The sequence below is a fragment of the Ursus americanus genome, chromosome 7 (assembly GCF_024610735.1).
Source record: "Ursus americanus isolate L20-20 chromosome 7, mUrsAme1.1.p, whole genome shotgun sequence".
In the NCBI taxonomy this organism is placed as follows: domain Eukaryota; kingdom Metazoa; phylum Chordata; class Mammalia; order Carnivora; family Ursidae; genus Ursus; species Ursus americanus.
In genome coordinates, this window is record NC_142133.1 from 7341707 (window position 1) to 7360961 (window position 19255).

Below are 19255 nucleotides of genomic sequence, written 5' to 3' on the forward strand. Positions count from 1 at the left end.
TTTGTCCGCATCCACAGAATGTGCAAGCACCAAAAGTGAACGCTAATGCAAATTCTGGACTCTGGGTGATGGTGATACACCACTGTAGGTTCATCCACTGTAACAAGTGTGCCACTGTGGTGCAAGGCATTGATAGGTGTGTGAGTGTGTGTGAACAGGGTTATAGGAAATACCTTTAGTTTCCACTCACTTTTCCTATGAACCTAAAACTGCTCTACGAATAAAGTTTATCAATTTAAATAAAAAAGCGAAGGGCAGTTCTGGGAAAACGGGGATGAGTTTTCATCCAGATGAATGCAAGAGTAGGACGAATCTCGTAAGCAAATTTTTCACGGAAAGAAGTGAGATACAGAACAGAACATTCCGTATGATTCATCAATATAATGTCCTTAAAGCAAGGAAAGTTAAATGACTGTGGTTAGAGATACATACTAACTATAAAGGAAAACGAGGAAGATTATTTAGAAAGGAGAAGCTACCCTTTCTTCGGATGGGCCTGAGGTTGGGATGGAGGTTTCTGGAGTTCCAAAATGTTCTCCATCAAGCCTAGAGTGGTGCTTTTACAGTATTAACTGCTTAATAATACATGATGTGCTTGTGATTATTTCTTTTTTTCTATATTTGTGTTATATTTCCCAATTTTGAAAGGTCAAAACAAAAGGAAGAGGGGAAGAAAGTAGCATTATACCTTAGGGAGCAAAGCACAGCCCCTTTTCCTTATCTATTCCAGAAGTCTATATATTAGAGCAGAACCTGCAAAGGGTTTTGAGTTGGAATACCTGGTTCAAATTCTGGTTTTGCCATTTTTGTTTTTGTTTTGTTTTGTTTTCTCTGTGACCTTGGGAAAAATGCTTAATGGATCTGAGCCTGTTTATTCCTTTGGAGGGAAGGGAATAACAACATTGACTCCATTTTATTGAAGATATAACTACACTGTGTGCTTGGACTTTATTTAAATCCTGGGGTCATCTAACACGGAGACAGTAATATCTATCTCTCAAAGCTATTGTGAGGGTTGAAACAGATAGCAAGTGTGAAGTGCCTGGCAGAGTGACCCACGCCTGTGAGATGATCAGTTAAGTTTCCAGTTCCTCTCTCTTTCCCCACCCCTAAGGTTTTAGGACTGTGGACTATGAGAAAAACTAAGAGGCAGCCCATGGAATGGGAGAATATATTTGCAAATGACACTACAGATAAAGGACTGGTATCCAAGATCTACAAAGAACTTCTCAAACTCGATACACGAGAAACAAATAAACAAATCAAAAAATGGGCAGAAGATATGAACAGACACTTTTCCAATGAAGACATACAAATGGCTAACAGACACATGAAAAAATGTTCAAAATCATTAGCCATCAAGGAAATTCAAATCAAAACCACACTGAGATACCACCTTACGCTAGTTAGAATGGCAAAAATAGACAAGGCAAGAAACAACAATTGTTGGAGAGGATGTGGAGAGAGGGGATCCCTCCTACATTGTTGGTGGGAATGCGAGTTGGTACAGCCACTCTGGAAAACAGTGTGGAGGTCCCTTAAAAAGTTAAAAATTGAGCTACCCTATGATCCAGCCATTGCACTACTGGGTGTTTACCCCAAAGATACAGACGTAGTAAAGAGAAGGGCCATATGCACCCCAATGTTCATAGCAGCAATGTCCACAATAGCTAAATCGTGGAAGGAGCCGAGATGCCCTTCAACAGATGACTGGATTAAGAAGTTGTGGTCCACATATACAATGGAATATTACTCAGCTATCAGAAAGAACGAGTTCTCAACATTTGCTACAACATGGACGGCACTGGAGGAGATAATGCTAAGTGAAATAAGTCAAGCAGCGAAAGACAACTATCATATGATTTCTCTCATCTATGGAACATAAGAACTAGGATGATCGGTAGGGGAAGAAAGGGATAGAGAAAGGGGGGTAATCAGAAGGGGAATGAACCATGAGAGACTATGGACTCTGAGAAACAAACTGAGGGCTACAGAGGGGAGGGGGGTGGGGGAATGGGATAGGCTGGTGATGGGTAGTAAGGAGGGCACGTATTGCATGGTGCACTGGGTGTTATACGCAACTAATGAATCATCGAGCCTTACATCGGAAACCGGGGATGTACTGTATGGTGACTAACATAATATAATAAAAAATCATTAAAAAAAAAAAAAGGACCGTGGACTATGAACAGAGTCCTCCCTTGCTGGCAGGAAAACGTTCATTCCACATGATTTCGGCTTGTACAGGTGGAAGCAAGACAGTACAGTGTCATAGAAAGGAAGGAGCAATGTCTGGTCTACGTTGAAGCTCCTACCAGCCAGCCTTCATCCATTCTTACTCCTGAGTCTGGAGAAGGGCACCAAAAGCTAAACTTCATCTTCACTAAGAGGAGGGAACCCCAAATATCTAACTAGAATAGGCAAGAGATGAATGTAAGAGCTAAGAATAGAAAACACCAAATTCCTACCACGTATCACACTGTTCAGAGAACGACTGTTCCATTACACAGCTCCAAGAAGACCATGGGAGTCCTGTACTGGGATTTCTTTTTTCTTTGAAGATTTTTTATTTATTTTAGAGAGAGAGCACGAGCAGGAGGGGCAGAAGGAGAAGGAGAGAGAACCTTAAGCAGACTCTGCTCTGAGCAAGCAGCCGACACAGGGTTGGATCTCACCACCTGAGATCATGACCTGAGCGGAAACCAACAGTCGGACGCTTAACTGACTGCGCTATACGGGTCCCCCCTTGCACTAGGATTTAACAGTAACTGAAACATAATCTCTGCCTCAAAGGAGCCTGAGGTATAGTGGGCCCATGTAGGAGGAGAACAAGTCCAGGCGTGTAAATATGAGCATGGCTGAGCCTTTACCAAGGCAGGCAGGTGGGTTGGCCTTGCACTTGATGACATGGTATAAATTCAGTCACTGTTATGAAGACTCTGAAGGGGGTAGAAGCAGGTGTAAGCACCAAGGAAACATCCACACTGTGGCAGACGCTTTGCCGGACTGTATTGAATTAATTCACTTGGTCCTCCTATTGTCCCTATTTTAGAAGCAACAGCACTGAGGCTCAGAAAGATTGTCAGCGATATTAATGGAACAAAGGACAGAATCATTTATACGGCCATGGAATAAGCTATTTTCTTTCCATCATAACCGGAGGGCTATTCATTAAGTCTTCTCCCTAGGATGGCCTAGGTCAATTCTTTCAGAGTACACCAGCACCCCACAAAATGTTAAAATAAATGGTATCATTTGGTTTTTAAAAAAAGCTAAATAATTCTTCCTCCGGCAGGATTTTCACCAGTTTAAACATTTCTGAGACCAATTGTGACCTTCACATGGGGGAATTTATGCTTCATTTCGCAAATTTAATTTGCCCCTCAAACCTTTTCCTGTCTCTCTCAGGACATGAGTGTTCCATGGAGTACAATTTGGGAAGTGCTCCTAAACTTTCCCCTCCCTGGTTCTTGGATATTCCCCTCCACGTGGAAAATAACAAGGATGGTACCATCTCCCCATAAAGCCTGTAAAAGAGAGCTTCTTTATCCCCCTTGTTGAAGTGTAAACCCAGCTGTGTGCTTCATAACAAGGCTGGGGAAAACTCACAGTTCTCAGCAAACACCACCAGACTTGGTTTTTTCTTGGTTTCTGTCTTAGAGGAATTCAGAACCTTACCTAAGATTACACCCCAAGGGGAACAAAGACAGAGAAACGAACTGATTCTTAAACCTATAAATAGAAAAGAACATCTCAGTGGCCTTGTTAGTAAACAGGTTCTTAAAGCTGGATGCCCACGAGGATGACCTGTGGAGTCTTTATACCACATGCACCCTTGAGTAACTCCCCCTCCGGCTGTTCCAATCCAGCAGGTCTGCTTAGTTTCGGTTTGCGTTTACGTTCTACGGGTCTAGGCCACAGAGCTATGGCTCTCCAATGGAGTAACTACTTCACTGATAACAAAGACAGAAAATTAAATGTTTCTAAGCACTGCCTTGGGGTTCTTGATTTAACTGTAATTTTGTTAAGAAATTGGAAATATCCGAGGGGCGCCTGGGTAGTGCAGTCGTTAAGCGTCTGCCTTCGGCTCAGGGCGTGATCCCGGCGTTCCGGGATCGAGTCCCACATCGGGCTCCTCCACTGGGAGCCTGCTTCTTCCTTTCCCACTCCCCTGCTGTGTTCCCTCTCTCGCTGGCTGTCTCTCTATCACATAAATAAATAAACTCTTAAAAAAAAAAAAGAAATTGGAAATATCCTAATGCATAAGAATAGACAATTTTTTGAATAAAAATAGGGCACATCTTAGGACTGAATAGCATGTGGCTCATTAAAACTCATGTTACAGAAGGAATTTAGAGACCCAGTGGGCCTACATGACAGTCCTCAACTCCAGGTCAGTTTCCACTCCCCTGTGATACCCTTGGATCCATTTGCCCAGGCAAGGTTGAAGGTAAATACCCCCTGCTCTCCTGGGTGCATGTGGGAAACTCTGCACCTTCTCATAGTCCCAGGAGACCTGCAGAAGACAAAGAAGGGAGATTAGGGCAGTCCCACCTGGGCCCCTTGGTCCTGCATCTCTCCATCTTCCCAGTTTCAGAAAGCCAGTGGAAAGGCTTTCCTCATCCCGTTTCAACTTCCCTCAGTCCCTGACATATGGTAAAATTATGATGGAGTCCACCCAGTTCTCGACTCCAGATGACCAATGGCCTTTGCTTCTGGGCTGCTCCCTTGTGCCGGGAGCATCAGAACTCAGCCTGAGCACTAGACAGCCATAAGGAAACATAACATGAAGGGAAGAATTGGAAGACAATCATTCTATTGTCAAATATTGGATTTATTAAAATTTTAAAAAATCTTTGAATGGTAACTGGACCTTCTGCCTACCTGTTTCCTTTCTCACACTCCTAGAAAGTGCCTTCTGTTCTTCACCATCACTTAGACCGCACCAACATGGGAGGCGGAGCTCCGCTGGGGCCGGTGGTTGAGGGGAACAGCCTGCCTAGCAGGTCTAGGTGGCTGGCCTCACTCTGCAATTCAGGCCACAAGGAGAGGACTGGCCAAAGCTGGCACTGAGGCTGGCAGTGGTTCAAACACCCCCCCAACTGCACAGGGGACAATGGATCACCCAGTTCCTGCGGGCAGAAGCAGAGCCCAACCTCTGGGCACACCAAACAAATACCTGCGGCAAGGACCATTAGGCCTACTCAGTACCTGCTTCTGAGTCCAAACCTTTTTGCCTTCAACTACTCATCTTCCTTTCCATCACTGGGCAAATTTCATTGTTTTCCTCTTCTTTGTCCCTTCCATCTGTCTACCAGGTCTAATTCGTATCATAGAACACTCAGAATATATCTGGACATTCTAGGCAATAAAACCATCACACGTTACACTTGGGATATACCTCAAGGGGATAGCAAGACCAACTCCTTTGTTTTGTCAGTGACAGCCAGAGAGGTTATCTGACTTCTCCAGGGTTACCCAGCAGTATGGAAACTAAAAATCAGCTCTAATATTATGTTTCTTCAGTTATCTTGTATTGTATCCACAGAAGACAAATTCATTTTACTATTAAGCAACTCACCGAATGCCAAATCTGCACACACACACACACACACACACACACACACACACAGCTCTGTAGAACCATACATGCATGCTTGTGATTATCTGCCTTAAAAAAAATGTACTCTCCCTTGCTTATCCTCTGCAACTGCATTAGCTCAGATAACTAAAAGTTGACTCTGTATCTGCATTTTTTCAAAGCTCTCCTTTTTAGAAGCAATGCCCATTTTGAAACAAGCCTACACATATGTGAAAAATGTCATGCTTTATATCATGTGGTGCCTCTGGGCATTTTGTCAAATTATTTCCATTTTTCTACTTCGGGTCCTAATGATCCTAGACACTCACTATGCAAGGGAGGGAAATATGTTCCCTGCTCCCCTCCCCTTAACTATTTGCCATGGCAAGTTGGAAAGGGCTTCCAGGCTCAGTACGCTCTGCGCAGATGCCCTGCAACCATCCTTGTCCTCTAGTCATATTTGTGACTATGTTCCTGCCATTACCTATGTCTCTATAAGTGCCCTGATAATCTGCAGCCTGTCTTTTCTCCTTTGGAATAATCTCTGTGCTTTATATCCAAACTGTCAACTTCGTGCTGTGCTTTTGTTTTGCTGTTCCCACTGCTACTTGGCTATCTGAGTATCTGTATCCCTGATTGGAAGTAACTAGCTGTAAATAGAATCCATCCCTTAGGCACTTTCCCCATAGAAACAATAGAAGGACCACCTCCCCACCCCCAGTCTCATGCAAGACCTCCATTTAAAAAGGCCTCCCCATGATTCCAAAGGGGAAGGGACGCATACCAGGACCAATCTGGTGAGGAGGGGGATGCGCATGCTCTTTCTTTTTAATTCTACCATTCTCTTATTCTGTTGGCATATTCTACAGATCTTTGAGCCGGGACAAAAATCACTTCAAACCTTTCCCAGACTGCAGCGGGCCTCGCAAGGACTGGGGAGCCAGCAGGACCCGGTTTACAAATCTTCATTATCCAGGCATATGCTCAGAGCTTCTGCTAATCACCAGCCCTGGGTCTGGGTTGGCGATAAGACCTCTTTCCGTTCAGTGTGCTGGCTGCCCCCTCAAACTGAGGGGTCTTTCTTTAGGATTGATTAGAGGGTCCACAAAATAGTTCCCTTAATGCAAAACTGTTTCTATTTTCTTAGGGTAATGAAAGCATCAAACAAACAAAAAAACCAGATGGAATATTCTAGCAACGGGACAATCCAGAAATCTTTTTTATTCCCAAAATCATAGAAAATGACTTCCTAGGAAACTAATAAAATACAGTGTACTGAGATTGGAGAACATTTTGTCAGTGAAACAGAAAGGATAATGCAAATTCCTGAGAAAAAAATAATGGAGAGTTTGCTAACCTTGAGGCTGTAACATTCTATGATGCTTGCTTATGCTTTCTCTAAGATTCTGCACAAAAATCTAAGACAGCTGTCCACAAGATATGATTTCAGGGTCCTGGAGGGCCCTGTGGCTGGCAAGTGAGGAATGGAGGAATTCTCTTCCAGCCATTGATAGAAGCCTGAAATTTTACTCTTAGAGATTAACTTTTTTAAATTTAAAAATTTATGTTCTGATAAAATGCAAATGACCCCAAGGGGAAGTAATATTCTGAGCCACTATTGCTCATTTATACCTCAGAGTGAAGGATTTGCCAAAGCCTTTCTTATGAGTAAATTTTGATAAGGTGGGAGAGTTGCTGGGAGAATTTAGACCACGTTGGTTTAGACGGGTGGGACAGGTGCATACAATCATGGAAAGCAAGAGGCAGCACGGGAAGATAAAAACTAGCACTTGGATTCTGACTTGGCTCAGTCCTGTTTGCTACGTCCAGAATTGTGGGGTTCCCTGCCAGTGGAAGTGTTCTAGAATAGACTGAACAAGTACTTAGCTGGCAAGAATGACACAGACAGGACTTAAATATCATGTGCGAGGCTGGACTCCATCCACAGAGTGAATCATTAATTTAGCGAGCATTTACTGTATACCTTCTGCCAGATGCAGTGATATGATGCATGTGACATTGTCATGTCTTCAAATAGCTGTCTGTGGCAATAGGTAAATCCCACCGGCCCTGTTTGCCAGCCTAATGCCTCTTCTTCACGAAGCCTGCAAAGTGTAATACCATTTTTACTTGAGCAACAAGTTAACTAACGGTGTTGCCCCAAGTATTTAAAAGAAGCCAGTTAAGTGGCCCATGCTGCTTCTAACCCTGCCACAGCTGCCAGAAGAGCAGCTCATCATTTCTTAGGAGAATGGCTTGAGCACAGAGCCTGTAGGACCCTGTGTCACGGCATCTGATTAGGGATACACAGCATAGACTAATAACAGAATTTTGTACCTTAGATGTTCAGAGCACCCTCCTAAACAGAATTCCAAAGAACTGTGTCTGAAGGACTATTTAAATAAAAATTGTCTGAACAGGGAAGACAAATAGTTGTTAGAAGTAAGCGGTTTTTTAAAAAGTAACAGATTCAAAAGAAAAATCAAAGTCAAATCCATCCTCTTTCATTTTTGTTTACAATGCCACTGATGGGTTTCTAAATCACCAGTGCTCTCCTCTGCCTCTCAGAGCCCACCCACGGTTGAGCTGGGGATGTGAGCTCAACTCAAGCCAAAGACAGTGCAGGTTTCGTCTGAGTGAAACCAATGAATTGCACTTGTCTTTTTTTTTCTCTTTTTTTAAGAATTTTCCCTTTTCCCATCCTAGTGTTTGAAGTACATGGAGGGGACTAGAGGAGATAATGCTAAGTGAAATAAGTCAAGCAGAGAAAGACAATTATCATATGGTTTCACTCATTTCTGGAACATAAGAACTGGGAAGATCGGTAGGGGAAGAAAGGGATAAAGAAAGGGGGGGTAAACAGAAGGGGGAATGAAGCCTGAGAGACTATGAGCTCTGAGAAACAAACTGAGGGCTTCAGAGGGGAGGGGGTAGGGGAATAGGATAGGCTGGTGATGGGTAGTAAGGAGGGCACATATTGCATGGTGCACTGGGTGTTATACGCAAGTAATGAATCATGGAACTTTACATCGAAAACTAGGGATGTACTGTATGGTGACTAGCATAATACAATAAAAAAATAAATATAAAAAAATTTAAAAAAAAGAAATTTCTAGAAGTTACTTTTCTTTCTCTGTGGGATCTGAATCTGGCCATCTGAGTAAGATGGGCTCGATCACCTTCTCAATTGACAGGCCACCAATGGTGAACAGCATTGAATTAATAATATATCTGCAAATGACGACCAAAAACGTACCCAAATATCGGAAGCAAAACCATTAGTTCAAAACTAACTATTGCCTGGTTATGATAGAAGTATGTTGCTAATAGAATCATAATAAGGGTATACCAAAAATTCATCTTGACACTATTATTTGTAAAATACAGGATTCTCAGTAATAATAACATCATGATTTCCAAAGCATTTTCACTCAAGTTATCGAATTTAATTCTCAAGAAAAATATATTAGATACATTATCTCTATTTTAAATATGAACAAATGGAAAGTCAGAACGTTTGAATATCTATAACAAATGAGTAGACGAAGACTTGAACCAAAGTCCTAGGATTCTAATGTTAGCATTCCTTCAGCTTAAACATATTCATTTTCTGAACCATTGACTTTTGGACAATACTTCTATTGTTTCCATGGGGAAAGTGACTAAGGGATGGATTCTATTTACATAACTTTCAGTTATGGGAACCTAGAAAGCCCTTTCTTTATTCTGCAACTTAATCAATCTATCCTTTAATAGAGATTATGCAATGGGCTCACCAGTCGAAGATTCAGAGAAAGCTCAAAGATGGTCTGTACCTGTAAGGGAGACAAGTTACACACGAAGGAAAAAATATTCCATAATTAAGTGAAATACTAAGAGGCAAAAGATCAGTGATGATTGCAATAGTTCGGAAAAGCTGAAGAAATAGGTTGGACTTGATACAGAATTTGCCAAAATTTTCAAAAGCAGGATGGAGTGAATGTATAGAAGGGGGTAAATGCTACCTGAAGTCAAGTGTACTCTTAGAAATTTATATAGTTCTGATTCCCAAGAACTATACAAAAGTCCAAATCAGGATAGTGGGCCTCAAGTAAGTAAGCAGCAGAGATACACAAACTGGAGTTTGAGACAAGCCTACAGTAAAGGCAAGAATCACAGGGCTTAAACAGGAAAAGCAAAAGTGATGGCCTGCTGGGATTAAGGGAAAATAGTGACGTTGAGGACATTTAGAATAATCCAAGTATGGATGCCCAATCTACAGTAGCCACAGTCAGTCTATATGCTACCTGTAGCTGCTGGCTCTGAACCTCCTGAAATAGTGTGCTTGCCCAAGCTGGGCTCAAAAATACAGGTTAAATGGGGTGTCACTCAGCACCAATAGCTCAGGACGGTGAGAAAGGCAGGCTGTGGCTGACTGCTGGATAACTGAGAAAATTAGGCTCAACAAATAAAATCAGTGGCGGTGGAAAATAGAGAGTTTACATGTAACTCAGCTGAGAGGGATGGGGGACCTATAATACGACATTAGTAATTTAGAAAGGAGAATTTACAGTCTCTATGTCACCAGAAGATCTCTGTCTTATAAGGTAGCTGACGAAAGAGCTATAATGGATGAGAATCCATCATAATTATGATTGCAATATCAATATCAATAGTAGCATTTGCAATGCATCATCATATTTATGGAGTGTTGACTCTGCATACACTGAGCTCAGGACAGTGCCCACCGTATGTCAGCTAAGAGGCAGTCCCACTGAATGCATCTTACGCACGTGTAAATCGACTCTTTCATTTGCCCGGGTTCTTCACTAAGGAATGCCAGAATTAGTGTTTTTACTCCACTCTGTCTAAGGCAGACCCCAGCTTCTTAACCACTGTGCAAAAAAAGCAACCTTTTCATGAAAGATAACTTATAAATGACAAAGGCTTCAAGAAGAGTTCCACTGTGCGTTTATGAAATAAGCAAACCACCATTTGGTGGACACCAGGTTAGAAAACCCCAGCGAGCAAATGAGAATTTGTCTAATGACCTGTTGCTAATGGTTTGCAGCATTTCTCAAGGTTAAGGAGGGAGAATTCCTCAAAACTCTGCCTCGTGCCCTAATGTCAACAAGCCTGCCCAGCTACCTTGGGGGAGTGATGGAATGATGGAGGGAGTCTTACCTCCTCTCCCTTATAGTTGAATAAGCTGATGGAGGACAATGTCCTGCTCTCTACCTTGTTTAAGAAGCAGACTCTCATGCTCCCCACCCCCAACCCTAGGACCTTATCCCAACCACAAGTCCATGGGATTTTCATTAAGAACATGAAAGCCTAAACTCTTATGCAGAATTCCTTTTTTAAAAAAATTTTCCCTCAACCTGGCATTTGTGGTACAGAAATGAAACAATTCATTTTGACAAGTTGCACTAAACTGAGGCCTGAACCATACTGTGAGAGCCTCTCTGTGGATCCCATAAAATACTCAGGAAATATGCACTTGACATCTGGTTTGCTGGATTCCTGCTGAGAAATGGAGGCTTTGGTGTGAGGCTGTCGGTCCAGACTGGCACATTGGCTGTGCATATAACTGTGAGTGAATCCACACAAAGGGGTCATGTTCAGGCATTAATTGGGCTTGTTCCAACAGAATCTGAAGGAGGTTCATGAGCAGAGATTGAACACTTGGATTCTCATGCAGAAAAAGCAGTGCTAACTTAGGCATGTGAATGTCGGGCATGCACCTCTAAGAAATATGGAATATTTCTTAGAATATGAGAAATATGGAATATTTCTTAGAATATGAGAAATATGGAATATTTCTTAGAATATGAGAAATATGGAATATTTCTTAGAATATGAGAAATATGGAATATTTCTTAGAATATGAGAAATATGGAATATTTCTTAGAATATGAGAAATATGGAATATTTCTTAGAATATGAGAAATATGGAATATTTCTTAGAATATGAGAAATATGGAATATTTCTTAGAATATGAGAAATATGGAATATTTCTTAGAATATGAGGGGCGTGTTGTAGAATGCAATTCAAATGCCAAGATACGTTAACATATATATACTTAGGAAAAGGAAGAGCAGGAAATGATCGGGACTTGGTAATTGTTAGCAAGATTATAAAATTCCATCTCTCAAGGCTTTCCTGGGTAGGATGAATAGCTAGCTAGATCACAATAAAGTATTTTAAAATTTTATTGTAGGTCTCCATGGATAGCCACAAAATAGAAATGAATTCTATGAAGACTAGCTTACCATAGTAATATTTAAAAGGTCCATTAGTAAAGAGACTGTTAAATAACAAATCTAGTTAAATTTTTATAACTTTTCTAATATATATTAGTGTCCTATTGAGCAGTGAAGTGCAGTGATAAAGCACACAGCCTTCAGCGTTAGACTGGCAGAGTTCAAAGTTGAAATCTACCACTTCCTAATCATAGCCTTAAGCAAGTTACTTAAAGTCCTTGTCTTTTGTTGTTCTCACTGGTAATACAGAATCATAACATATTCTTCATAGTGTTATTCTGAGTTTTAAAGGAGATAAAGAAGAGGCCTTGGAGCCTATCCACACAGACTCCTCCCTGGGATGTTCGGGCTTCCTGCTAGTATGGCAGTGAGGTTCCAAAAGCCAGTCTTCCAAGAGACAAGAAGGAGAAGCTACCATTCTATTAAGGCCCTAGACTGGAAATTGGCACACCTTTACGTACACTATATTCATGCTGGCAAAGCGGCCACAGATTCAAGGAAAAGGGACATAAATCCACCTCTCAATGGGAGATGTGTCAGAGAATTTGTGGCAATCTTTAACTCACCATCATATGGGGCCAATTAATCCTCTGCAAATTTACTAAAATCTATGAGCACTTTTTCTAGAAATAAACATGTACAAATGTACTAGGCTGGATATGAGCTCAATATTTTATTAAACACTAAAAATAACAGTGGTTTCAACACAATAAAAGGTCTCAATCTCTTACACAGAAGTCTTGGATGACAGGGGTACAGCTTTAGCCACAGAGGGTCTTTTAGGGACCCAGGTTCCTTCTGATTTAATGTTCTGTCAACTCCTGGAATATCACCCTTCTTGGCCAAAAAGGTTCAACATCATCATATTTACAAAGAAAAAAAGAGAGGGAAAAGTGGAGGGCAGGTACGGGTGACAAGAAGTTGCCTGTATCGCTTTTGCTCACACTCCTTTAGTCCTTTTGTCACACAGAGCCTAGTGACTTTGTCACATCCAGCTATAAAGTAGACCAGGAAATATACTCATCGGAGTGGCCACATGAATAAATAAAACTTTGTATATGGTTTTAATGGAAGAGAATACATATTAGTTATCCATGAATAATCTCTTCCATAGCGAGTAGCAACAACAGAAACTTGAATGCAATTTCACATGGTTTATGGAAACTTAAGCATCCTAATCAAAGATCCAAGGCTAAGAACTATCTTGTTTAGAATTTTAGAAGACAGCATTTTAGATTATATTTCAGGGTTGGAAGTATCTTTTTAAATCAGCTAATTCTATTCTCTACTGTTAACAGTAAGAAAACAGAAATCCAGAGAGGGGACTCCTTGCCCAAGGTCATATGCGTAATTACCAGGACTAGCCTAGTTCTCCTCAAGGTTAATCAGTGCTCTTTCCACTAAATTATGCAATGACTCAATAACCTTCTTTCTGTTTACCAACAAATAACTGAAATACAAGGGTGACAGATAGCTATGAGGAAGGGTTTAATCTCTTGGGGAATGTTAAACTATTCATTCTTCCTTGTATTGGTTCAATAAACATGTACCCAGCACTGGACTAGGTACTAGGATAAATCCTAACAATAAGCACAAAAATCTTGCTTTTGGGGAGCTCACAATATAGTTTTGAAGGCAGTAAATGGGTATTATACTACAAGATGATAAAAATGCTCCATGGCAGGAAATATCACAGAAACACAGAAAAGGGACCTCGGTAAGTCAGGACAAGCATTATAAAGAAGGTAATGCCTGAGCAGGAATGCAATTGGGAGCAGAGAGGAGGAAGGTGGTTACAGCAGAAGAAAGAGAGGCAAAGGGGAAAGAGGGCATGGACAGCTCATGGCATAGTTGACATTAATGTGTCCGGAGGAGAGGCATTTGCTCATTCCTACTCCCTGAGCAACCCCTTCAAAGGAAGCCAATGGCACAGGCTGGGGAGAAGATGCATTCACGAAAACCAAGGAACTCGAGGTCATAAGACTCGGCGATGCAGTGGTTCTGGGGTATGAGGAAGAGCTGGAACCCAGGATATCTCCTTTATTTTTATATCAGACAGCTGGGTAGGTGACAGTACTGCTTGGCAAAGGAAGGAATAGAAGAGGAATTCCATGTTTGTGTGGGAAGACCCTGAATTATGCTTGAGTGTGTCGTGTTGAGGTAACTTTGCTTACCTAGGTGAAAAGATAGAGTAAGCTGTCAAAGTCATTGTCTTCATATTATAGAGCAATCTAGCCTGGAAATACAAACACGAAAGTCCTTGCTGTTTAAGTTCACTGACAGCAGGTGAAACGGCCTACCAAGAGTCCGCATGAAAAGAAATTTAAGGGAAATATTGGTGATGCCCTGTATTTAGTGACAGGAGGCAGAATTGTAGGCAATAAAGGAAATGAGAAGCACTAGTGAGGGAAGAGGCAAGCCTTAGTGTCTTAGAAGCAAAAAGGGCAGTGAAATTCAAGAAGAAAGTAGCTAACGACGCCAAATGTTGCTAAGCAATCAGGCAAGCATGAGGACTTAAAAGTGTCCACTGGATTCTACATCTGGAAATTATTATTGACATTAAAAAGGGCAGTCCCAGAGGAGCACAGGGGCAAGAGGCAGATTTCAGTGAATTAAAGAAGTGACAGTAGCAAATGCTAGTGTAGGCTACCCACTTAGGAGGTCTGGCTATGGAGTGAAAGAGAGGAATGGGGAATTAACAGCTGCAAAAGATACAAGATGAATAATTTTTAATGATGAGAAATGCCTGAGCATGTTTTCATACCGATGGAAATTAAGCAGAAAAGAGTAAGTTAAAAGTCTTTTAAAAAGAGAAGCTAACTGGCGGAGAGAGGTATGAAAGGACACAAGAAAAGGTAGGTTCTTGAGAGGAGATGGAGATAGACTTGTAGAAGTATAGGAAGCACTTCTCCTCTGTCTCTGGAGAAATAAGATGTACAAGGGAAAGGGGGAGTGGGAGGCAGAAGAAGGAGGAGGGAGGAAAAGGTCAGGGAGAGAGGGTCAAGGCTGGCCTTGCCTATAAACATGTTGGTAGGTATGTTGATGTGAGGTGGGGAAAACCCAAGCCCGAGTGTTTTCTGTGCAGTCAGCTGCAAGGTCAGTATCCACTGAAATGGATATGGGGGAAAGACTTCCAAGAGGAAACATGGAGGCTTGGAATGGGAAAGAAAGTTGACCAGGGACACGCTGGGCAGCAAATGGTGTGTGTTTTAGCCAAAGTTGTTCGTCAGCCCTGGAATGATCTGGTCTGGGGGACTGGGATGGTGCATTCTGTTGGAAAGGGAGAAGAGCGAGGAATTAAGGCCGTGGATGAAGCTGGAGTTGCCCATGGGGACCGAGCTGGACGTAGTAGTAGAAAAGTGAAGAGGAGAAGTCTGATGGACTAGGGTCAAAAGGAAACAGCTTAGGAGCCAAGTACCTGTGCAAAAACGGGGCACAGGTGGAGAAGATAAAGGCATGACAGGGGAAAAATTACAGATAATAAAAGGTTACGGTGAGGAATGCTTAAGTAGAGCATAATGTGGCCTGGAAGATAGACCAATCACACAAACTGTAGTGGCTGGAGCTGCAGTGTAGAGGAGGATGGCTTTTAGTTGGCAAGAGACAGGGTCACTGTCACCTGTCACTACAGGGGGGCCTTCCCAGTGTTTGCACCAGGCAGCTGTATGTGTCATTGGGTGGTGCAAGGACCTGGACCTTTCACAATTGTCGTTTGCAATGTGATCACGTTATATAATTCAGAGATGACTCACACCCCATCCATTGCCTTGCTGTTCAGGATCCCAGCAGCTGTTCATGAGCTGAAAATGTAGACTGGGTGGAAAGTTCACATGACTAGCTACAGAATGATCACTGGGCAAGTGCCAATCTGTTCTCTGAGTATCTGCTCACAAAGGACATGGTTTTCATATTTATTTTCCCCCATAGAAACCAGCCTGCAGCTGCAGGGAAGTATGTGCAAGACTATAGAATGTCCTGCTCTATTACTGAGCCCCTGAAGTCCCATGTTCATGGATAGCAACATTCTCTATATCTGCCTGTGAAATCAATGGCAGTGCCTTAGCATTTGCACCAACAGATGATTCTGTGTGACATTATTTTAACAACAGGGTTGTTCCTGGTTTCGGTGCAATCCCCAAGATGGCACAATTTCCAGTTATGCCTGTGGCCACAATAAGGAAACTCGGGGGGGGAAAGAAAGAAGGAAGGAGGGAGGGATGTCAGGGAGAAACATCTAAGCAACAAGGTAACAGAATTTATGAAGCATCTGAGCTGTATTAAAAAATTTGAAACTGTGCTGCCACAAAAATGGGTTATTCATTATATTTCTTTGCTTTTTTTTTTTTTTTTTTTTTTTTTTTTTTTTGAGCCACAGACACAAAGCCAACTGCATTGGCCTACCTGGTCTACCCCACCTTTCCCAGACTCCTCCACATACCTACATGACAGAAGATGCCTGTGAGGTGTGAAGGTGAAAGGTTAAATACATCCAAACCTCCAAATCCATTCATATGGAAAAAAAAAAAGAAAAAGAAAGAAAGAAAGAAAAAAGTATTCACCACCTGCCCCCTTTACTCACCAAAGGCATTCCTGTAACAGGCTTCTCTATGGCTCTCAGATTTGCAAATTGTCTCCCATTCAATTCCCTTGAGCAGATGTTTATTGAAAACTTCCTAGGTGCTCAGCATAAAAGAGCATGGGCTCTAGAGCCAAGATATGTGAGTTCAAATTTAGACTTTGCCAGTTTGACAAGTTAACTTTACAAATCCCTTCTTTAGTTTCCTTGTGAGAAAAATGTAGAGAACAGTAACACCCTACATCATCAGATTCTTAAGTATAAGACAAACCATGGAAAAACCTGAGCATGTCACCTGGCAGACAACTAATACTCAGCCAATGCTTGCTATTACGGACGTTATCGTGGTTTTTTATTTTTATTTTTTTTAAGACCTTATTTATTTGAGAGAGAGAGAGAGCATGAGTGGGGGAAGGGGAGTAGAGGGAGAGCAGACTTCCTGCTGAGCAGGGAGCCCAACTACAAGTTGGATCCCAGGACCCCAGGATCATGACCTGAGCCAAAGGCAGACACTTAACCTACTGAGTCACCCAGGAGTCCCCTAAGGCTATCAAGTTTTTTTAAAGCTCAGAATAAGATAAAATTCTTACTCTCATTTTTGTTGGGGGTGGCAAGAGAATGATACAGAATGAGTGAAACAGAACAGGTATAATATATCCTGAAATGTATAACTAATCTGAATGAGAAATAATCAGTGTCAGAGGTTTCATAGAAAACGGCTATGTTATGAACTAACAAGAAGTGGAAGGGCTCAGCTAAACAAAAATGAGAAAAGGGGACATTTCAGAAAAGGATTTAAAAAAAAAAATAGACCAAGAAGGCATAAAGATAGGAATGATTGTATAAGGCAGAGGGAAAGAAGGAGAACCATATGCCCTCTAAGCAACATGCTGAAATTCAGGGAAATTGGATGGAAAGATTGGCATTCCAAAGCAATATTGCAAGAACACCAAAATGTGATAACTGTGTCTTGGTGAGTGCAAGACACACACTCTGGCATGTTGGGAAAGAGAAGTCTGGTGCTGTGATTCTGTCTATGAACTTCCTCCAGTTTTCTCACCACATCACAAACTCCTGAAACAGCCCATACCTTACTCTTCGTCAAAACCACAACTCCTCACTGTGACTGACACAAAGGAAGCGTTCAATAAATTATAGAATTAAAAGAAATGGAGGGAAGAGGAGAGGAAGAAAGGAAGAGAGGGAAGGAAGGGAGGAAGGAAGGAGAAAGACAACTTTACTGTCAGAGCAGGTGGATTTAATGTCATTCCAGGGAGGGAGGCTATATCTGACTGGACAGCCCACACTCTTAATGCTATCTGTGAGTTTTCACCAGGAGTAGATGCTTGCAACTCATTGTTCTTGCTGCTGATTGAGTTTGGGTTGCAAATTAAACAATGTGTTCTGCTTTCATTTTTGACGACTATCCCAGGGCATTCCATGCAGGAGCAGCCCCAACCCTAAGGAGGCAGGTCTGTGCACCAGGCAGAATATTAAGTATGCTATTTTTAATGTCATTAAACAGTTATGTGCCAAAAGATGAGCTAAAATAAGAGTGTAACTGAGCAATGAGATGGAAGCTGACTAACTTCATGATAGAAAACAAATGTAGCAGAACAGACTTCCCTCTCTTTTCCTTTTTCTGTAAATATGAAATTTACTAACACTTCAGCATTCCTCAGATAGCTGCATAAGGCTTGAAATATATATGTATATAGTTGCTGTGAGCTCATCAAGAATTGAAGACACTAGGTGGTAAACAGTAGGGGCTAATCACAGTCCCATCAGTAAGGATCACAGGCAATTGTGACTGGTTTCCTTGAGGAGGAAAGGATGCTTCTCTGAAAGAGAAAAATTTCCAACCGGTCGTTCCAAGATCCACGTGGAGAGTGAGCGAGGAAAGAGAAAAATCACTTCCCAGTGGAAACCTTGCTGCCTCGTGCTTAGCAGTGATGGAGTAGTACCTTTCCCTTGTGAAAATGAGGGCTAGAGACCTGTTTACTGCACTTGTGATTACCTGAGCTTCTGCATGTTTTCGATTTCAGAAGATTTTCAGTGCTTTTCAAAATTCCACACACAAGCCACCAGGGCTCCAAACAACAGAGCAGAGAAATTTGAAGTAGTCCTACCAAGGGGGAGGGGGTGGGCAAAACCAAAGCTGGAGCCTCATCTGTTTCCTTTTTGTTGTTGTTTTTTAAATAAAGCTGCAATTGGCCTGGTGCGATCTGATAAGTGTCTTATTATAAACTTGAACATCAACGGATGAGAGATAAAAAAAGATGACGAAACTTGCAACTAAAAAACAGAAAGAAAGGAAGAAAGAAAGAAAGGGGTCTAAATGACTGGCAGTTCCCATTTCTTTACAAGTGTTACATTTCAGTCCCCTGCCACTACCACATGTTTCCTGTTCACAGATAATTTGTACAACATATTTTATCATTCAGTTTTAGACACAGTTGAAAGGCTTTTGCCTAAGGCTTGGAACACTTTGAAAATTGTATACCATTTGCAAGGCTTTCTTCTGCTTCACTGTGCAATTAGGTGACTGTCTTTCTACAGACGTCGAATTTATCATTTATGGGAGTGTGTGTGTGTGTGTGTGTGTGTGTGTGTGTGTGTGTGTGTGTGTTTAAAACCAAGGTGAACTAGAAAATGAATGGGAGTAGTTTTCAGTCACCTACAGATGAGGGATTGAACAAGCAAAACCGGGATTTCAGCTCACTGAAGAACTGGAGTTTGCCAACAGCAAGTGGGTTTTCTCCCCTAAGGAAGTTAGGTTCTGGAAGGTGTTCGTTCCAAACGGTGTTTACATATTTACTGGGCTCCGCATTCTCTACTAGTAGTTAAATGATGG

At 41.7% G+C, this 19255-nt stretch overlaps 1 protein-coding gene across 9 annotated transcripts in view; it reads right to left on the reverse strand.

The window, feature by feature from the left end:
• Positions 1–19255, reverse strand: part of TMEM182 (transmembrane protein 182) — a 264818-nt gene that overhangs the window by 49402 nt on the left and 196161 nt on the right. The window contains exon 8 of one of the 9 annotated variants that reach the window (XM_087863236.1): positions 2044–4516. The exons of the other annotated variants lie outside the window; for them this stretch is intronic. Within the exon in view, the coding sequence (XP_087719362.1) occupies positions 4370–4516 (147 nt within the window). The 3' untranslated portion in view covers positions 2044–4369. Of the gene's footprint in view, positions 1–2043; positions 4517–19255 lie in introns of those variants that run through there. 9 annotated transcript variants of the gene reach the window in all.